Source organism: Podarcis filfolensis (genome assembly GCF_964270895.1).
Source record: "Podarcis filfolensis genome assembly, chromosome: 8".
Taxonomy (NCBI): Eukaryota; Metazoa; Chordata; class Lepidosauria; order Squamata; family Lacertidae; genus Podarcis; species Podarcis filfolensis.
The window spans coordinates 79,011,998-79,030,426 of record NC_139611.1 but is presented as its reverse complement, the minus strand read 5'-3'; the positions used below and the strand labels follow the sequence as shown (position 1 = coordinate 79,030,426).

Below are 18,429 nucleotides of genomic sequence, written 5' to 3'. Positions count from 1 at the left end.
TTGGGGCTGGGTATTTTTAGAGACATGGTTAAATACAAGGCCCCAAACCTGAGCCACGTGGAGTCAATGCTACCACATAAGAAAGTTGGAGCCCTAAATGGACCATCCGCCCCAGCAATTAGGGGAGAAAGTGGGGCCCATATAGCTCATGCATAGCATCACCTTGCTACAATTTGAATACAACTCTGCGTGCTGGGGCAGGTTTGGGCTTAAATGCGGGGAAGCTGAGCTGCAAATGCGTGCTCAACTGCGAAGCTCCCTTGAATGGGGTTTCCGAGATGGTGGTGTAACAGGGAGTCCTTGAAGCAACCCACAATCATCTAACCTTGACTCCCATAGGTTCAGGCTGGGGTCACAAGCAAGAGACTTCAGCCAGGAGATAGAAGCAAAACAGCAGCCAGTTGGTCTGATCTTTATTGCTGCAAGAGGACTTCTTGCTACCACGAAGATGAAGCAGCCAGGTCAATGGTTACATCCTTATTTTAAAGTTTCCCAAAGTTTCCCATAATACAACTCAGGATGCATCATCAAGACATCATAGATATGTCACAGAAAAGGTGTGGCCTCAAGTAGAACCTGAGATCCAGGCATGCCCCTGTCAATCAAATATAGCCTTTCACACTTACTCCATCACAGTGCAAAGAAAGGTATTTTCATTATTTTCACTGCCATGATCCTACACTTTGTTGAAGGGAAACTCCCCTCTGGAGTAGACATCATATACAGTGGTACCTCGGCTTACATACACTTCAGGTTACATACGCTTCAGGTTACAGACTCCGCTAACCCAGAAATAGTGCTTCAGGTTAAGAACTTTGCTTCAGGATGAGAACAGAAATTGTGCTCCGGCGGCACGGCAGCAGCAGGAGGCCCCATTAGCTAAAGTGGTGCTTCAGGTTAAGAACAGTTTCAGGTTAAGTATGGACCTCCGGAACGAATTAAGTACTTAATCCGAGGTACCACTGTATTGAACAGATGGAAAGCTCTTTTATCTGAGTAGGCTGAAAGAAGAGTAAGGTTATAACTTTCATCATAGAGCTTCAATATGCTGATGACAACATAGTGTGGGCACGCTCAGAGGATGACCTCCAAACCATCCTAAATGTCTTCGCAGCAGCTTACGAAAAGCTTGGCCTATCGCTCAACATCCAAAAAACCAAAGTGCTGCACCAACAAGCACAAAACAACCCCTCTGCAGCACCACAAATCCAACTCAATGGTGTAACGTTGGAAAATGTTGATCACTTCTCCTAACTGGGCAGTTATCTTTCCACAAGGGCAAACATGGATGCCGAAATCCAGTATAGCCTGAGCTCTGCGAGTGCAGCTTTCTCCCGATTGAAGTGCAGAGTGTTTTAGGACGGGGACATTCGCAGGGAAATAAAAATGCTTGTTTACAAAGCTGTTGTACTACCAACCTTATTGTATGCTTGTGAAACGTGGAACTGAGAAGATTGATAAAATGAGTGATTTCTATAAAGTTTTCCCATTGAGCCAGTACATAGATACGTTTAACAGTGAATTGCTACATTTGGTATTGACACTTTCCCTGTTTTCCTTTGTTGGAGACCTGGGTTTCAGCGGGGAGTCGTCGGCTCCTGAGCTGAGCTTCCCTTGCAAATGCAATGCCTTTGCAGATAGGTATGTTGCTGTTATTTTCTCTTGACACTAGAGGATTTGGTTTGACGGGTGAAAAGGCAGCGAAATACCTCTGATATGTGTACGAGTGAATGGTAATGTGCAGCGGAGACTCTTTGTCTTTGCCTCATGTTGTGGAGAGGCAAGACTTGTGGTGGTAGTGGGGAGGTCTCTCATCCCCCCTTCCAATTTCCCGGTAGCAGTGGGTGCAGACGTTTCACTGCGGACACGTGTAGGCAGCAGGCGTAGTCTGTTGCCGCGTCCCCGCCACTCCTACAATCCCTAGAGTCAATATCACTTATTCCCATCTCCCCTTTCCTCCGAGGAGCCAGAGGCGGCAGACCCAGGTCTTCCTCGCTCCGTTTCATCTTCACAACCCTGTAAGATCCAGAGTCTTTCCCTACCATGGGGGAAAGCGGAGGGTGGGCGAGAGAGATACAGAGACCGGCCACACACATACAAAAAAGCCGTCTAGGATAATGACTCGGGAAAGCTGATCTGGCCTTTCCCACGACCGTGGCAGAGGCGAGAGGAGCACCAGGCAGGCTGCAGAGATGGGACTTTCCCCCGTGGAGGGCGAGGCGAGATGGCGTCGCGTAAAAATCGCCCCTCCCCGCAGCAAGCGAAACCGAAAGAACAGCTGCGCGTCGGCGAAGCAGGAGCCACGGGGTCTTCCGGGGGGGAAATCCTGCGGCTCCCTTGCGCTGCTTTCCGCACCAGGACGCGCCTGCCGTGCGCGCCGGATCAGCGTCCCACGACCAGGTTTGCGTGCCGGCTTCCGCCACTTTATTTCTCCCTAAACTTCCAAGAAAGGATTGCGTAACGCATCGGAGGAAGAGGAGGGGTGAGTTTGCGCGGAGGAGTGAAGGGGGGCTGGGGAGGGAGTCTTTTTGCTTTGCTTTTTTTTAAAAAAAAACTTTTTAAACAAATAAAACAACACACTGCACAAACAATTACGATAAACCACAATCTCTTCTATAATGCATTTGTATCCGGAGGGTGGTGGTGGTGGTGAAAATCTTTGGAAAACCAAACAAGCTATGATTCAGCCAGTCCCTCCCAAACAAAGCCAGGCACAGAGCTGTTATTGTAGCGAAATGTTTTGGGAGGCAGCCAAGGTTTTATTTTTAGTTCAGTTCGTGCAGGTCTTCTGCTGGGAGCTGTAACTCAGTGAGGAGGAAAGGAGTCTCCTAACAGAAGCCAGCCCCGTCCCCCTAACAGGCTACAGCTGTTTGGGAAGTCATGGCCAGTGGCGTAGCGTGGGTTGTCAGCACCCGGGGCAAGGCAAGTAATTTGCGCCCCCTAACCCGTGGATTTGCGCCCCCTAACCCGTGGATTTGCGCCCCCTAACCCATGGATTTGCCCTAACCCCAGATGTTGCGCCCGGTGCGGCCCGCCCCCCCTGCACCCCCCACGCTACGCTACTGGTCATGGCTGTTCAAAAGGGCTTTCAGTGGTGTAGTAGAGCCCTTAATTGGCCCCAAAGCAGCGTGATATACCATTTGCACTTGGGGAAACTGGGTGACTGTTCCACTAAGTGAAGGAAGTCGGGTTTTCTGAGCGCTGAAAGAATAAAAGGTAGCTGAAAAGGGAAAACAAGAGGGGGAGGTGTGTTGCTCTATGAAGTACAGATGCCCTTTGAACAGTGAGTAAAATATGGCTGTGTCACAGTGAATGTCCAGTGTGGAAGTGGAATGTATTAACCTTGAAAATGCCCAAACCTCTAACCAGCTACCTGGACCATCACTCCAGCCGTCTTTGGCAGCAGCATCTTGAAGTATTCTCCTTCCTGTTCTTGACATTCAGTCCCGTCCCGCCCCCTGCCCCCCTAGAGATTTAGGAGCGGGAATCCCTGATCGGGACCTTGTGCAGAGTAGGAATCAACAAGCTCTCCACAACAAAGAAAAAGTTCCAAAGTTCTACTGCAAATAATCTCTAAATTTATTACAAAAAAGTTGCAAATACAAATCAACACATTGCTTTTAAACAACTAGCAATGCAGTCCTTTTTTTTTTTTTTAGGTTCTTACTTGTTAATACAGTTAAAGAACTATTCTCTTTCTTGTCCCAGAGAGAGATTCAGATAAGCAACTTGCTTCTCAATAAGCTGGCAGTTTCTGAGAGAGACCCAGACTGCCAAGGATGAGTCACCAATTAAAATAAACACTGCAAATAATTTTCCGTCCCCTTGTTGCAGCTATAGCTGCAAAAACACTTTTTTCTTTTTTCCTTTATTGCACTTGTACAATTTTGTGCAAAACAAACATCCTGCAGATGCAGACCACTACGTTTCATACACAATGCACACAAACGTAGCATTTTGTGAGTGTTAAACTTATACCCTTTGCAGCATACGGATTCCTCAGTGTCCCCAGTCTCCTTCCTGGCCTGGTTTTGGCTAGAGCTCAGCCAAGCATCATGGAAGAGCCAATGTGCCTGATCGAGAACAACCCCAATGAACAGCTGCGGGTCAACCAGGAAGCCCTGAAGATCTTGCAGAGCATCCAGCAACCCGTGGTTGTGGTGGCCATCGTGGGACTGTACCGCACTGGCAAGTCCTACCTCATGAACAAGCTGGCAGGAAAGGACAAAGGAGGTAGGAACGTAAGACATACTTTTGTGGGGCTGGGCTGGCCCACGGTATTTAGCTGCCTGAGGCGGTAAAGCAAATGTCCCCCCCTCCCCGGCTGTTGCCCCATCCTCAAGTTAAATTATGTAATACTCAAGTCTAGTCAAGTGATTTTGGTATTTGAAGCAGAAACTCCTCAAAGCACATAGCAGAAACCACTGCCTGTTCATGGCACTCAAAATCTGCTGCCTAAGGTGACGTTCTCACTCTACCTAATAGTAGGACTGGCCCGTATATTTGCTCTGTGAGCTGGCACTCAGGTCCTCCTTGCAGACTTGCAGGAGAGTTGCTTGCAGGTTTCCAACAGGTATCTGGTTGGCCACTGTGAGACTAGAATTCTGGACTAAATGAGCCAGGCTTTCCTTATGTTCGTCAGTGTAGTGAAGTCTCTCCCATTGACTCCCATCTCTTTTTCACCCCTCAGTACAGGAGGGGCTTACACTCTTGACCAATTATTTATTTTATTTCAACCATTTGTATGCCACTTAGCACGGTAGTTAGTAAGCAGTGTAGAAGGGATGTTACAAAAAGATGCAATCAAATCAGTTTAAAATAACCCCAGATCATTCTGCTGGAATAAGAGGCATTGCCACTGAGTGCCAGAAATTCAACAGGGAGGGGGGATTGTCTGCCCTCAGACTGAAGGAAGCTCCATATAACTGAGCCAATGATACTGAACACACAGTTCCCAGCGGATAGGAGCAGTGTGTCTGAGCTATTGGGGGAACCACTCACATTCTGTCCAGCAAAGATCTCAATGATCAGGCAGGGATATAAGGAATTGCGTGGTCATTAAGGGATTCTGGAGCATGTTACCATAATTGAGTCTTGAGATGTTCAGTGAATACATTGCAGTAACAACAACAACAACAACAACAACAACAACAACAAATATTTATTTATTTACACCCTGCCCATCTGGCTAGGTTTCCTCAGCCAACAGAATATTAAAAACACGATAAAACATCAAACATTAAAAACTTCCCTAAACAGGGCTGCCTTCAGATGTCTTCTAAAAGTCACATAGTTGTTTATTTCCTTGACATCTGATGGGAGGGTGTTCCACAGGGCAGGCGCCACCACCGAGAAGGCCCTCTGCCTGGTTTCCTCTAAGCTCACTTCTCGCAGGGAGGAAACCCCCAGAAGGCCCTCAAAGCAGGACCTCAGTGTTCGGGCTGAACGATGGGGGTGGAGACGCTCCTTCAGGTATACTGGGCCGAGGCCGTTTAGGGCTTTAAACGTCAGCACCAACACCTTGAATTGTGCTTGGAAATATGCTATGCTTTGAACACGGACATCTATGTGTGAGCAGATACTCCTGTTTTCTGCACTACTAGGATTCCCGTGCTCTCTGGGGCTGTGATATCACCTATACCCTCAGTGCATGTGTGGACATCCCTGATGGGGTTTGTACGCTATGGGCTCTGGGACCAGGAGGCATGGGGTTGCTGTGACCTCCACATCCTCATCTATAGGCATGGAAGACTGCTCTAAAAAGGCCTTAAAGTGTACCCGAAACAGTTAAAGCAATTTCACACTACCCAGAAACCTGAGACTTGATACGCATGACGCCTAAGGCACCTTGATTTACCAGCAAGTCAGAAGTGTTGACATTGTATGTTTTCGTTGGCAGTGGTTGAGAAATTGCAGAGCTGCATGCCTCACCGCTTCTGTCCTTCCCATTTCTACACTGCCCGCTACAGGTTTCTCTCTGGGATCCACAGTGCAAGCAGCCACCAAAGGTATCTGGATGTGGTGTCGCTCACATCCCCTGAAGCCTGACCACACCCTGGTGCTGTTGGACACGGAAGGGCTGGGTGATGTCGAGAAGGTGAGCTGGGGTGGGGGCAGCCAGGATAGCTCACCATGGAGCTTTTATCTGCAAGAGGCCTTCAGAGATCAGGGCCACTCCCTAGTGAGCAGGAGGCACACTAGGATGTGGTGGGAACAGGACAGCACCCCGGGGGCCCCAATGGGTGGAGAGATTTCTGATAGATCTGAGATTTCAGACAAAAAAAATGCCAACGCTCGCATTCTTGTCCCATGCCAGGAGTGGAAATCAGTGGATATGACCCATGTTGAAATGAACAGGGTGTGATAACGTAGTGACAATGCAACTTGCTTACTTGATGCAATTTCCATAATCAATCACATAAATTGTGTAAGTTGCGGAATTTTGCTGCAGCAGACAGCCAGACAAATAACTGTGTTTGGCAAAAGATGAACCGCAGTGGAATGGAAACAGTGCTGCGTACGACACGTATGGTTTATGATGCCATCTTACGCCCCTAGTGGAGACCTCGGTCCAGTTCTAGCGCCTTGTTGCTCTGGAGTTTTATGCTCACCATGCTCCTTTGCAGAGCAACCCTGAGAACGATGCGTGGATCTTTGCCCTCTCCATTCTGCTTAGCAGCACCTTTGTCTACAACAGCATGCACACCATCGACCAGTATGCTCTGGAGAAACTGCAGTATCTTTTTGTAAGAGTGCTCCCTGGCAGAAACACGGGTTAGTGAAGTGTGTGGGAATCCCAGTGCTGTGTTGTCTCATCAGGCCCTTGTCAGGTGTGACAGTGAGGGCTCCAGGGTCCTTAAATGAGGGGCAGGAGTCTTTTTCAGTGATGTCCGAAAGGGCTTCAAATGAAGGAGCTGGAGGGGGAGAGAGCAGACTTCTCAGAATGACGCAGGACCTTGTAGAGGGGTCATTGTAGAATTAGAATTTGTTGAGCTTTATGGAATTGGGAACGTCTGTTAGAGGGATTAAGAGACTCTTAAATTATACTAGTTCTGTTTGTACAGTCTCCTTCCTCTCTAGTTTGCCGAGGAACTTTAAGTAAGGTATAGCTATAAGTTAAAAAACATTATTAAGAGATGGGAGAAAGGAAAAAATGGGACATACTGTATAGGAAAGATCCATCAAAGGGGGAAAAAGACTGGGGTCCTATTTTGCTGCATGTTTTGATGGTGTGAGGATTCCAGCTTAGTGCAGTAAGTGAAAATGCTAAGCCATTCCAAGTCAGGGTGATTTTGATTTCTGTGAGGGCAAATTCAGGTTTAAAAGAAAGGCACATAGTGCCATTTCACTGCACAATTCAATGAGAAGTAAAATGACTTGCACCAGAGAACCCTGGGGAATGTAGTTTGGTGTTGGGGAGATTAGACTTCTCCCTTGGCACAGGCTTGGCCAACCTGTGGTCCTCTAGATGTGGCTGGACTACAACTCCCACATCCCTGACCACTGGCCTGAATCCCCATCCCTGAATAAAAACTGAAAGGGAGAGAGTCAGCTGAGATTCTCAAGGAAGGACATTACAGAGCCTTGGTGCTGCTACTGAGAAGGCCCTGTCTGGTGCCCCAGTCAATTGTGTCTCTGAAGGGCAAAGGAAACAGAACCTGACTTCTGGTGATGATCACAGAAAGGTAGACAGAGGATACCAGTATAGATATCACAGACACAAAACATTGTAAGGAGGGACTGTTGAGAAACTATTATTCTATTCTGGGATGGGGGTGGGGAAACATGACTCATTTCCTTAACCCAGTCCCCAGCTACGTGTCTGAATTAACTGAACATATCAAGGTGAAGACATCGGCCAGGCAGAGCAGTAACAGATATGATGAGATGCCTGATGACTTTGCCTTCTTCTTCCCAACCTTCATCTGGACTGTTCGGGATTTCACACTGCAGCTCAAGCTGGATGGGTGCCCTATTTCAGAGGACGAGTATCTGGAGCACGCACTGAAGTTGAAGAAAGGTGCTGCGGGGAGCTTTCCTTGCTTGAAAAGATTGGGCCTTGCTGCTTTTGAAGCAGAGGCCTAGTAGGGTGTATATACAGCTTGCTTGTAAAAACAAAACCTGAAAGTGGTTTACAAAAAGAATGCAACGGTGACATTACCAGTACAATTATACAGTTTAAAACTGCATTGCAGGGGGTTGAACTAGATGCCTTCCAATTCTACGATTCTATGATTCTAAAAAAGGTTCCTAACATGTTTTTTAGAAGTACTTAAAATCCACAATAAGATAAAAACCATATTAAAAAAAAACACATGTCAACATTCTGCAGGTCTGGATAGGCTTGTCCAAGGTAAAAATGTTTTAGCAGGTGCCGAAGAGAGCATGTTGTTGTTTAGTTGTTTAGTCGTGTCCGACTCTTTGTGACCCCATGGACCAGAGCACGCCAGGCACTCCTGTCTTCCACTGCCTCCCGCAGTTTGGTCAGACTCATGTTTGTAGCTTTGAGAACACTGTCCAACCATCTCATCCTCTGTCGTCCCCTTCTCCTTGTTCCCTCCATCTTTCCCAACATCAGGGTCTTTTCCAGGGAGTCTTCTCTTCTCATGAGGTGGCCAAAGTATTGGAGCCTCAGCTTCACGATCTGTCCTTCCAGTGAGCACTCAGGGCTGATTTCCTTAAGAATGGATGTGTTTGATCTTCTTGCAGTCCATGGGACTCTCAAGAATCTCCTCCAGCACCAGAATTCAAAAGCATCAATTCTTCGGCGATCAGCCTTCTTTATGGTCCAGCTCTCACTTCCATACATCACTACTGGGAAAACCATAGCTTTAACTATACGGACCTTTGTTGGCAAGGTGATGTCTCTGCATAGGGAATGTGATTGCCCGATGTCAGTAAGCAAGGCGTTCCAAAGTATGGGTTCTGCCACACTAAGAGTGATTTCTTGCCAATGTGGACCTGGTATTGCATGGCAGCTGTGCCAGTTATGCGGATCAAAGCAGTCAAGTGAGCAAATACAGTGGAACCTCATGTTACGTTACCCTCAAGTAACGTCAACTACGGGTTGTGAAAGCGGCAAACCCGGAAGTGTTTCACCGCTCGCATGCGCAGAAGCGGTCTCTCCGGTTGCGAAAACTTTGGGATACGGCCGGACCTCCGGAACGGATCCCATTCACAACCGGAGTTACCACTGTATATGGTGTAAGGCAGCCTTGCCGGTAAATGGTCCCAAGCTGTTGAAGCACTTTATACTAACCGTACTGTGTGTAATTTGATTCTATATTAGATGCCCCCGAAAAGCAAGACCTTCCTAAGAAATTCCTGCGGCAGTATTTCCCCAACCGCAAGTGCTTTGCCTTTGAATGCCCAGCCTCACGGAAAGACTTGGCCGTCTTGGAAGACCTCCCGGAATCGAGGCTGAGCGCAGAGTTCGTGAAGCAAACGCACTGTTTCTGCAACTACATTTATGAGAACGCCCAGGCCAAAGTGATCCAGGGAGGGCACTTGGTGACTGGGACATGTGAGTAGAAGCAGGGGAAAATATACTGAAAAGGCTCCTGGGATATTCCATATGGGGCAGAGGTTGGGCATCTTTGGCTCATCAGGGTTCCATTTTGACTTAGGAGGCCATTTTTTCCAAAACCATAACCACCTGTCTATTAGCTAATATTAGTCCAATGCATGTGTGACATCAGCTGTTGGGTGAGGGGGGGGGGCAATTCTATGTTGGCTGCTCATACCAGTTCTCCACACAAAAAACTGGCCCACACAGCCAGTACAGCAGGATTAGGTCTAATCCTGCTCCATTTCTCTTTTGGGGAACTCACCCATGTAGCCAGAGCAAGGAGGATTTAACCCCCATTCATCAGGTGATGAGTGGGGAGTTAAATCCTGCTCGGTTTGGCAGGATCACAGCTTCCATTGAAACAAAGTCCCCCTGTCCCCTCGTTTTAGCAGTGCCTTTCTTCCTGCAAGAGGCTTTGAAGTCTGAACTTCAGAGCACCAAATCGAGTGACGTTATTGTGATGCCAGGTGATGGTCAAGTGGGTTGCCCTGCCCACTTCTCACATTTGGTACCAAAGGTCAGTCCTCATAAGAATCTTGCCCATGAAGCCGAAGAAAATTCCCACTCCAAATGTGGGTCTACTCAGAAGCAAGTCCCATTGGATTTGAGGGAATCACTCTCAAGTATACAGAGGATTTTAAAAAATCTTTTTATTTAGTGCAAGAGGCCAAAATTTAGACATTAGTTTTTTGGAGAAGATTCTGATGTTCTGTTTAAAAAAAAAAACAACCCCTCTGGATTTTATGAAATAAAACAGCTGTTGCCTCCATGAGTTCCCTGGATGAAGAAAGACAGAAAGTTAATGAAATAAAATAGACAACTGAGTTAGCCTGCCCTTGTCCTCCTCTCCCTTTTGCAGCCCTGGGGAGCCTAGTGGAGACTTATGTGGACTCCATCCGCAACGGATGTATGCCTTGCATCGAGAACGCTGTGGTGGCCTTGGCTCAGATCGAGAACCAGGCCGCCGTGAAGGATGCGCTGAACCGCTATGAGGCAATGGTGGACCTCATATTGAGGCCTCCCACTGAGGACATCGCACAGGTTCTGCAAGTGCACGCTGTTTGCGAAGAGGAGGCCATTCAAGTGTTCCTGGCCCGTGCCTTCAGGGATGAAGACCAAGTGCACCAGAGAAAATTAGGGGTACAGGATTCTATGTCTCTTGTGGGAATAGGATGTTGGCCCTATTGGTTGGTTTCCCAGGTTCAAAGAGCCTTTTCTGTCTGCTGCAGAACTCCTGTGCATCCCAGCAAATCCTGGAGCACGTTCTAAGGCAGGGACAGCCAATGTGGTAGCCTTCAGATATTTTGGACTCTTAGTTCCCACCACTCCTGACCATCTCCCATGCAGGCTAAGGATGATGGTTGGGAGTCCAGCAACATCTGGAAGGGAGCATATTGGCTGTCCTGGTTCTAAGCATAGGATGCTGCTCAGGCCTTTTGGACCACATTCTTGCCCTGAGTAAATGGAGGGGGTATCTTGGACAACATTGAAGACTCTTCTGTGACTTCAAGTTACAGGGGAAGATTGACTGTGGTGGAGAAGCAGTATTTGTCCCCCCATTGATCTCCTTTTTAAAATAAAATAAAATACTTTTTTGATATTTCCCCCATTTTTAACAAAAGGAGAAATAGTATCATAATCTGAGTTGTTCCCCTATCATGTTCATGAGTAGGGATGGATTAACCTGTCAATTTTGGTTTCTGTCAGTTGCTCGTTTTTTCCAATCTTAAATGGGAAAATCTCATTGAGTTTCCAAGGAACAGTAGGGTTGCCCGGAATATCATCTGAAATTGCTCTAATTAATATCTGGGCCCGATTCAGAAAGATTGGTTGGAGATTTTTGACCAAGTTTAGGATGAACCAGCTTAGATGGCGGACGATGAAGATCTGGGTTGTTGGAAGGAGTGGACCACCTGTGAACTGCCTTAGTCAGCTGGACCAGCAAAGAGGTTCAGGGTTGGAGAACTCCTGGAACAGGGGATAACAGGCCTTTCTTTATTAGGGAGCATCTGCTTTATCTGACTCTGCCCACCTCTCTCCTCCAGAGGCAGCTACAAGAAAAACTTCAAGAGTTGTGCACTCGCAACGAGCAGGCGTCATCAGACCGTTGCCTGGCTGTGCTCATGGAGCTATTCCAAGAAATGGATGAGAGGATTAGCAATGGGGAATATGCAGTGCCTGGTGGTTATCAAAGGTTCCTCGAGGACCAGAAGAAAGTAGTGGAGAAATATCACCAGGCGCCTGAGAAGGGAGTAATGGTATGTTGGTCAGCAACCTTGGCTTCTTGGGTTAAAGTTCGAGCCTGCTCTTGCATGGGGTTTCCTATTTTCAGTGGGTGCTTCCAGATGGGAGCTTAATATTACAACTGGGTCATTTGGCTATTGCAAACAAGTCACTGGCAATAGGATTTTAGTTAAGCTTTTCTTATGGTAAATCCAGATTAAGGGGGTGGGGGGGATATGGACTTGCTTTTTGATGGCAGTAACATCAGTCACATGACCTGCCCCATACATTTAAAGCACACAGCTTCCTCCAAGGAATCCTAGGGATTGCAGTAAAACAGTTCCCAGGATTCCTTGGGGAAAGCTATGTGCTTTAAATGTGTGGTGTGGATCATATGACTTGTGAGGTCACTGTGAAAATTGTGTATGCATGAGGATTGCCAGTTCACAATAGATACCCATCTGGAAGTGCCCAGAGCCGACTTTATGATTCTTCAAGTTCCAAATGAGCCACCTCACTCTCCCCTCTTCAGGCTTCCCAGGCCCTGCAAGACTTCCTGGAATCCAAGGAGACAGCAGCCCAGTCCATCCTGCAGGCTGACCAGACCCTCACGGACAAACAGAAGGAGCTTGAAGGTGAGCGCCTGTCCAGTAGGCTTTGTTTGCCTTGAAGACATACTGGCCCCAACAGGCCATTGTAGCTGCGAAAATATAACACAGTAAACAATGGATTGTATCTACAGTCATACCTCGAGTTGCGAATGTGATCTGTGCAGAAGGCACGTTCACATCCCGCAGCGTTTGCAGCCTGAAGTGCTGCGTCTGCGCATGCGCGTGATGTCATTTTGCGCTTCTGCGCATGCGTGTGACATCATTTTGTGTATTTGCGCATGTGCGTGCGCCGAAACCCGGACGTAACCTGTTCTGGTACTTCCAAAATACGCAGCCCACAGTGTTCATAACCTGAGGTATGACTGTAATGCTGGTCCTACAGAGTGCACCCAGTGAAGTTAATGAACCTAAGTTAGTCATGTCTGTTAAGTTCAATTGGTCTACTCTGAGTAGGACCAGCAATGGATACAACCCACTAAGACTCTGTGTAAGCACACTGGTAGGTACTCATTATCCCAAACCTAGAGCAAAAGTCTGACAGCTCCCTCTGTCCCCCTGCTCACATCATTCCATAGGACGGACTGCAGCAAGGAGATGGCTTGTCTGCACCCAAGTAAAGATAAACACAGTCTTCATGGGCTCAGTGGTCTAAACCACTGGGCCTCTTGGGCTTGCTGATTGGAAGGTTGGCGGTTCGAATCCCAGTGACAGAGTGAGCTCCCACTGCTCTGTCCCAGTTCCTGGCAACCTAGCAGTTTGAAAGCACGCCCGTGCAAGTAGATAAAAAGGTACCGCTGTGGCGGGAAGGTAAATGGCATTTCTGTCTGCTCGGGTTTCCATCACGGTGTCCTGTTGTGCCAGAAGAGGTTTAGTCATGCTGGCCACATGACCCGGAAAGCTGTCTGGGGACAAACACTGGCTCTTTCGGCCTATAAAGCGAGATGAGTGCCACAACCCCATAGTTGCCTTTGACTGGACTTAACCATTCAGGGGTCCTTTACCTTTTACCTTTACATCACATGGAAACACAGGTGCCTGGTATTAACCATTGCCTGGGGTCTCTTGGGAACACAAGTGGGTGGTATTAACCATACCTTCCCCTCTAGCTATGCCTGGGGCCTGTGGATACATCAAAGCATGTGAAGCACACATGAGCTCAGTGCTGCAGCTGCTACCGATTAGGCAGGGGTTATCTTGACCATCAATATGCAAAGTTTCCAGACCAGCTTACCTTTCAGTTCAACACACCAGGCCTGATCCAGGAGGCTGTTCTTATGTTCTTCATTACAAGAGGACACTTCATTAAGTGTTGTTTGCATGACGAGCAGCGCCTACTTAATATTCCCTCTTCCACCCAGCTAATGTGCAGGAGCCCTGACCCACTAAATTACAGGCCACTCTAAAGAGCAGGGCTCATTGCAGGGCAGGGAATGGGACAGTTGTAACCTTCTGGAGGTGGCTGGACTGCATCTCCCATCCCTCACTAATGGTCACATTGGCTGAGACATGCTGAAGACCCAACTGATATCTGGAAGGCCCCCTCTGTTCTACAGCTCAAAAAACACCACTAGTGGGAGAAGACATTCCTGCTAATTGTGTTCCTCCCCCACTATAGTGGAGAAAGCCAGGGCTGAGGCCGCCAGGCGGGAAGCTGAGCTGCAAAAACGGATGCAAGAACAGGCCGAGCAGATGATCCGGGAAAAGGATCGGAGCTATGAGGAGCACAAGCGCCAGTTGTTGGCCAAGATGGATGAAGACAGGAGGGCCCTCCTGGCTGCGAATGAGAGATTGTTGAACCAGAAGCTCCAGGTAACAGCCCTTCTCTTCTCCCATATTGTTTGCTTTTCTTAAAAATGAGGTTTCAATACATGCAGTTCCTTATGTGTAGGTCTCATGATCAGCAAGGGCACGCCAGTAAGTGGAGCTTAAGGGGGCCCTCCAAAACTGGTGTTTCATTGTATCCTGTGACATGTTCTTGACACAATGGTTAGTGCACTAGGGATGGCTATATTATTCTATAGGCCACATTCACACCATACATCGAAGGTCCCTCTGATACTATTTTGAACAGCTGCAGCTTCCTTCAAAGAATGATAGGAGCTGTCGTTTGGTTAAGGATGCTGAGAGTTCTTTCGGAGGCCCCCTATTCCCCACCCCAGAGCTATAATACTCAAAAGTTCCATGTGAAAAGGGGTTGATTGTTCAACCCCTCTAGAACCACCCTTCCTCTTGAACCTTGGAATGAGGCTAGAGAGCAGAGCATGTGTAGAAGCTAGCCTACTGTCAGACACAGGTCTCCGTTGTTGGTGAAGTTGACTCTTCAAGGAAACGGATATGCAACTTGGCCTCGTGGTCATCAACACTCCCCAGTAGGTCTTGCCCCATGGAAAGGTTGCCAGGACTGAAGGTCCCTGTCTTCCACCCTCTCTAAGGCTCCTCCTCCTCCTGGATGTTTCCCAAGCGGTCTCAAACTGCATTGGCATGCCTCTGGCCTCTGCTCAGTCCATCTCGGAGACCACTGGTTCTCAGAGGCAAGTGGAGAGGGGAGTTTGTCGCAGCAGGAGAGAGAGACTTCCTGGGTTCTTCAGCAGTCCCTTGAGCACCCCCGCTCCTCTGCTTCAGCCTCAGAGTCTGAACTGCTCCCTGTCAGGTTCTTCCTGCTCACTAAACCCTGTGCCCCTTCAGCATCTGACGCCTTCTCCTGTCCAGGCAGTCCCTGACACCTACTATACAAGGCTGCAAAATTTACATGAATTGCTCCAACCACTTTTGCTTCTGCCCCCTCCCATCACTGACATGTGCTCTCTGGAAGGTGGTCCAGAAGGAAATGTGACCCTCGTTGCTTCATGGGCAGGGGATGAAACATGTTTTTGTTCGTTCCTTGAAAACTTCCATGGATCCTGGGATCTGCTGGGAGCTGGCAGCTCTGGGTTCTGTTGTAGACCAGTTCCATCTGTTTTGTGATCCTCTATTCTCCCCCCCCCCCACACACAAAATGTGTTACAATTAACAGATGCTGACTTTGTTATGCATCTCTCCACCCCCTTCCTCTGACAGGAGCAGAGGCGTCTTCAGCAAGAAGGGTACCAGCAGGAATTCTCAAAGCTTCAATCTCAGGTCCAGAGCTTGGAGTCTCAGATACAGCAACAGAGGAGTCAGAAAAGAAGAGGATGTGTGATCTCTTGAGGACTGCATCTCTGAACAGCCCTGATGGACTGAGTGAAAGAAGGGGAAATCCTGGCCTGGCTTCAGGGCTGTGGATGTGGTTCAGCTGGGATGGGAAAAGGAGAGAGCTCTACTTTGTACCACTTTTAATAGATGTTTGCAGTGTGTATATGTGTACATGATAAATTTTTTTTGCTGCATTTTCAAAAGAGCCGGGATAGGTCGCAGAATGGAGGTTTCTGTGTAAAGATTAAGAGTACAGTGGTACCTCTGGTTACAAACTTAATTCGTTCTGGAGGTCCATTCTTAACCTGAAACCGTTCTTGACATGAGGTACCACTTTAGCTAATGGGGCCTCCCGCTGCCACCACACAATTTCTGTTCTCATCCTGAGGTAAAGTTCTTCACCCGAGGTACTACTTCCGGGTTAGCGGAGTCTGTAACCCAAAATGTTTGTAACCCAAGGTACCATTGCATTGTATCCAGGCTTACAATGCAATCCTAATCACATTTACTCCAAAGTAAGTCCTGTTGTATTTAGTGGGGCTTCCTCCAAAGCAGAGTTAGGGTTGAAGTCTTAGACATGTTTAGAGCTGGTGAAGCCAGCTGTACTTAGTTAGACTAACATGATTTCAACAAGTTTGCTCTAAGGCTGTAGTTCTAACTTAATTGATTTTAATAGGACTTGCTTTTGATACGATACGATTATCTTTATTGTCATTGTCCCATACAGAACAACAAGTAGGCTTGGTTAGGGTTGCATCCTAAGCTGGGCTCCAACCCAAGATTTTCAGCTTGAAATTATCTGAAGGCAAGTTAAGTGTGTGGAAAACCTATTTGGTTTAGATGTTTGGAACTGACCACTGATTTTTCTATCCATGAAACTCAGAAGGATGGGTTTTAGGAAATGGGAAATAGAGGTCATCCACCATCATCCCACTTGTTTATTTCAGTATGTGTGTCATTATTCCTGAAGGGCATCCTTTATCTCGGGCAAATTCACTGCAACTGTGTACTGACTTCTGTTCTAAACAATTACCTGTGTCTGTGTGGAGTGAATCAGTCTTCAGGGGGCGTTTACAGTGTTGTCTACGGTTGTACACTGAACTGCATTTTGATATGGATGGTGCTAATATAAAACCAGATGGTTGGATCCATCTCTTAGGAAGGAGATAGGAAGCTGCCTGATACATAGTCAGATCACTGGTCCATTTGATTTTGTCTGCACTGACTGGCAGCATCTCCCTGGGGTTTCAGATAGGGACATTTCCAACCCGATCTGGAGATGCCAGGAATTGAACCGGCGACCCTCTGCATGCTAAGCAGCTCCTATACCACTGAGCTACGCCTTTGCCCCCTCTCCTGCATTGCTAAGAACACTCAGAATCAGCTGTGTGATGGGGCTGTTGCTGCCCAGTCCACATGTACGAAGCAGCTAAGGTGGAGAATCCCTCATATTTGGCTCGTGGTGCTGTGTGTTATGAACTGGTCTGCAGCCAGCAAGATGGGTAAATGTGTAGCTGCTGTGCTTTTGCAACCTCTGAATTCCTCACCCCCAAACCCAGATTCCTGGCATCCCTCCAACCACCAGTGATCTGCACTATTGACAAGGGAAGGAGGAAGGAATCTAGACTGGGGCTGCTGCCTAGTCTTTTGAGCTGAACTCCCTCTCCCCTTGTGCAAAATGAGTGGGGGGGGAATATTATGCACGCTTACTCTGAAAGTATTGCAGCCTGAGACCTGTCACTATGAGAATTGTAATGAAATGTGCATGAAGTGCTTGTGTGTTTCAGTATTATTTTGAAACGATAGCTTCTGTCTTTGAATTCTCCTGCTTTGTTTCTAATCTCTTCAGCTAACATCTTTTTAAATGTTTTTATTTTGGAGAGTTGTTGTACCAGCTAGCATTGCCAATTCTATCCTATTCCAGGAAATCAGGCAATCAACACTCTTGCCGAGGGAAAGAGTTCAGTGATCTCTGTGTCCAGGGCAGCTGTTTACCAGCTCCATCTGGTACGTAGGCTGAGACCCTATCTGCCTGCGGACTGTCTCGCCAGAGTGGTGCATGCTCTGGTTATCTCCCACTTGGACTACTGCAATGTGCTCTACGCGGGGCTACCTTTGAAGGTGACTCGGAAACTACAACTAATCCAGAATGCGGCAGCTAGACTGGTGACTGGGGGCGGCCGCCGAGACCATATAACACCGGTCTTGAAAGACCTACATTGGCTCCCAGTACGTTTCCGAGCACAATTCAAAGTGTTGGTGCTGACCTTTAAAGCCCTAAACGGCCTTGGTCCAGTATACCTGAAGGAGCATCTCCACCCCCATTATTCTGCCCGGACGCTGAGGTCCAGCGCCGAGGGCCTTCTGGCGGTTCCCTCATTGCGAGAAGCAAAGCTACAGGGAACTAGGCAGAGGGCCTTCTCGGTAGTGGCGCCCGCCCTGTGGAACGCCCTTCCTTCAGATGTCAAAGCGATAAACAACTACCTGACATTCAGAAGACATCTTAAGGCAGCCCTGTTCAGGGAAGTTTTTAACGTGTGATATTTTACTGTATTTTTGGTTTCTATGGAAGCCGCCCAGAGTGGCTGGGGAGGCCCAGCCAGTTGGGCGGGGTATAAATAATAAATTATTATTATTATTATTATTATTATTATTATTATTATTATTATCATTATTATCATCTCAGTACCACTCACAGGTTTTGTGTTGGGGAGCCATTATCTCCCAAGGTTAGGATACCATGTTAAATCTTAAAACTAAGACAAGGAACTAGTCTGTTCTCAATATGACAGTTGAGCAAGCAGACACAACTGCCTCATTTGCTTCTGAAACAATTCCTCCCTTGAGAAAGACTTG

At 47.6% G+C, this 18,429-nt stretch overlaps 1 protein-coding gene across 6 annotated transcripts; it reads left to right on the top strand.

The window, feature by feature from the left end:
• The first annotated feature begins 1,312 nt into the window (after positions 1–1,312).
• LOC310768643 (guanylate-binding protein 7-like) lies at positions 1,313–17,393 on the top strand. 6 transcript variants are annotated; one of them, XM_083627177.1, is made up of 11 exons: positions 1,313–2,400; positions 3,988–4,233; positions 5,970–6,097; positions 6,627–6,774; positions 7,808–8,020; positions 9,290–9,523; positions 10,428–10,708; positions 11,614–11,826; positions 12,324–12,426; positions 14,018–14,211; positions 15,460–17,393. In XM_083627177.1, exons 1-11 carry the CDS (start codon positions 2,193–2,195, stop codon positions 15,586–15,588), a joined length of 2,097 nt encoding a protein of 698 aa, XP_083483303.1. In that variant the 5' UTR covers positions 1,313–2,192; the 3' UTR covers positions 15,589–17,393. The 6 variants fall into 6 exon arrangements, with proteins under 6 accessions (XP_083483303.1, XP_083483304.1, XP_083483308.1 ...); XM_083627178.1 differs by having other exon boundaries at positions 1,314–2,400; positions 6,627–6,736; positions 7,815–8,020; XM_083627182.1 differs by having other exon boundaries at positions 2,262–2,482; positions 6,627–6,736; positions 7,815–8,020.
• Positions 17,394–18,429: the final 1,036 nt, after the last annotated feature.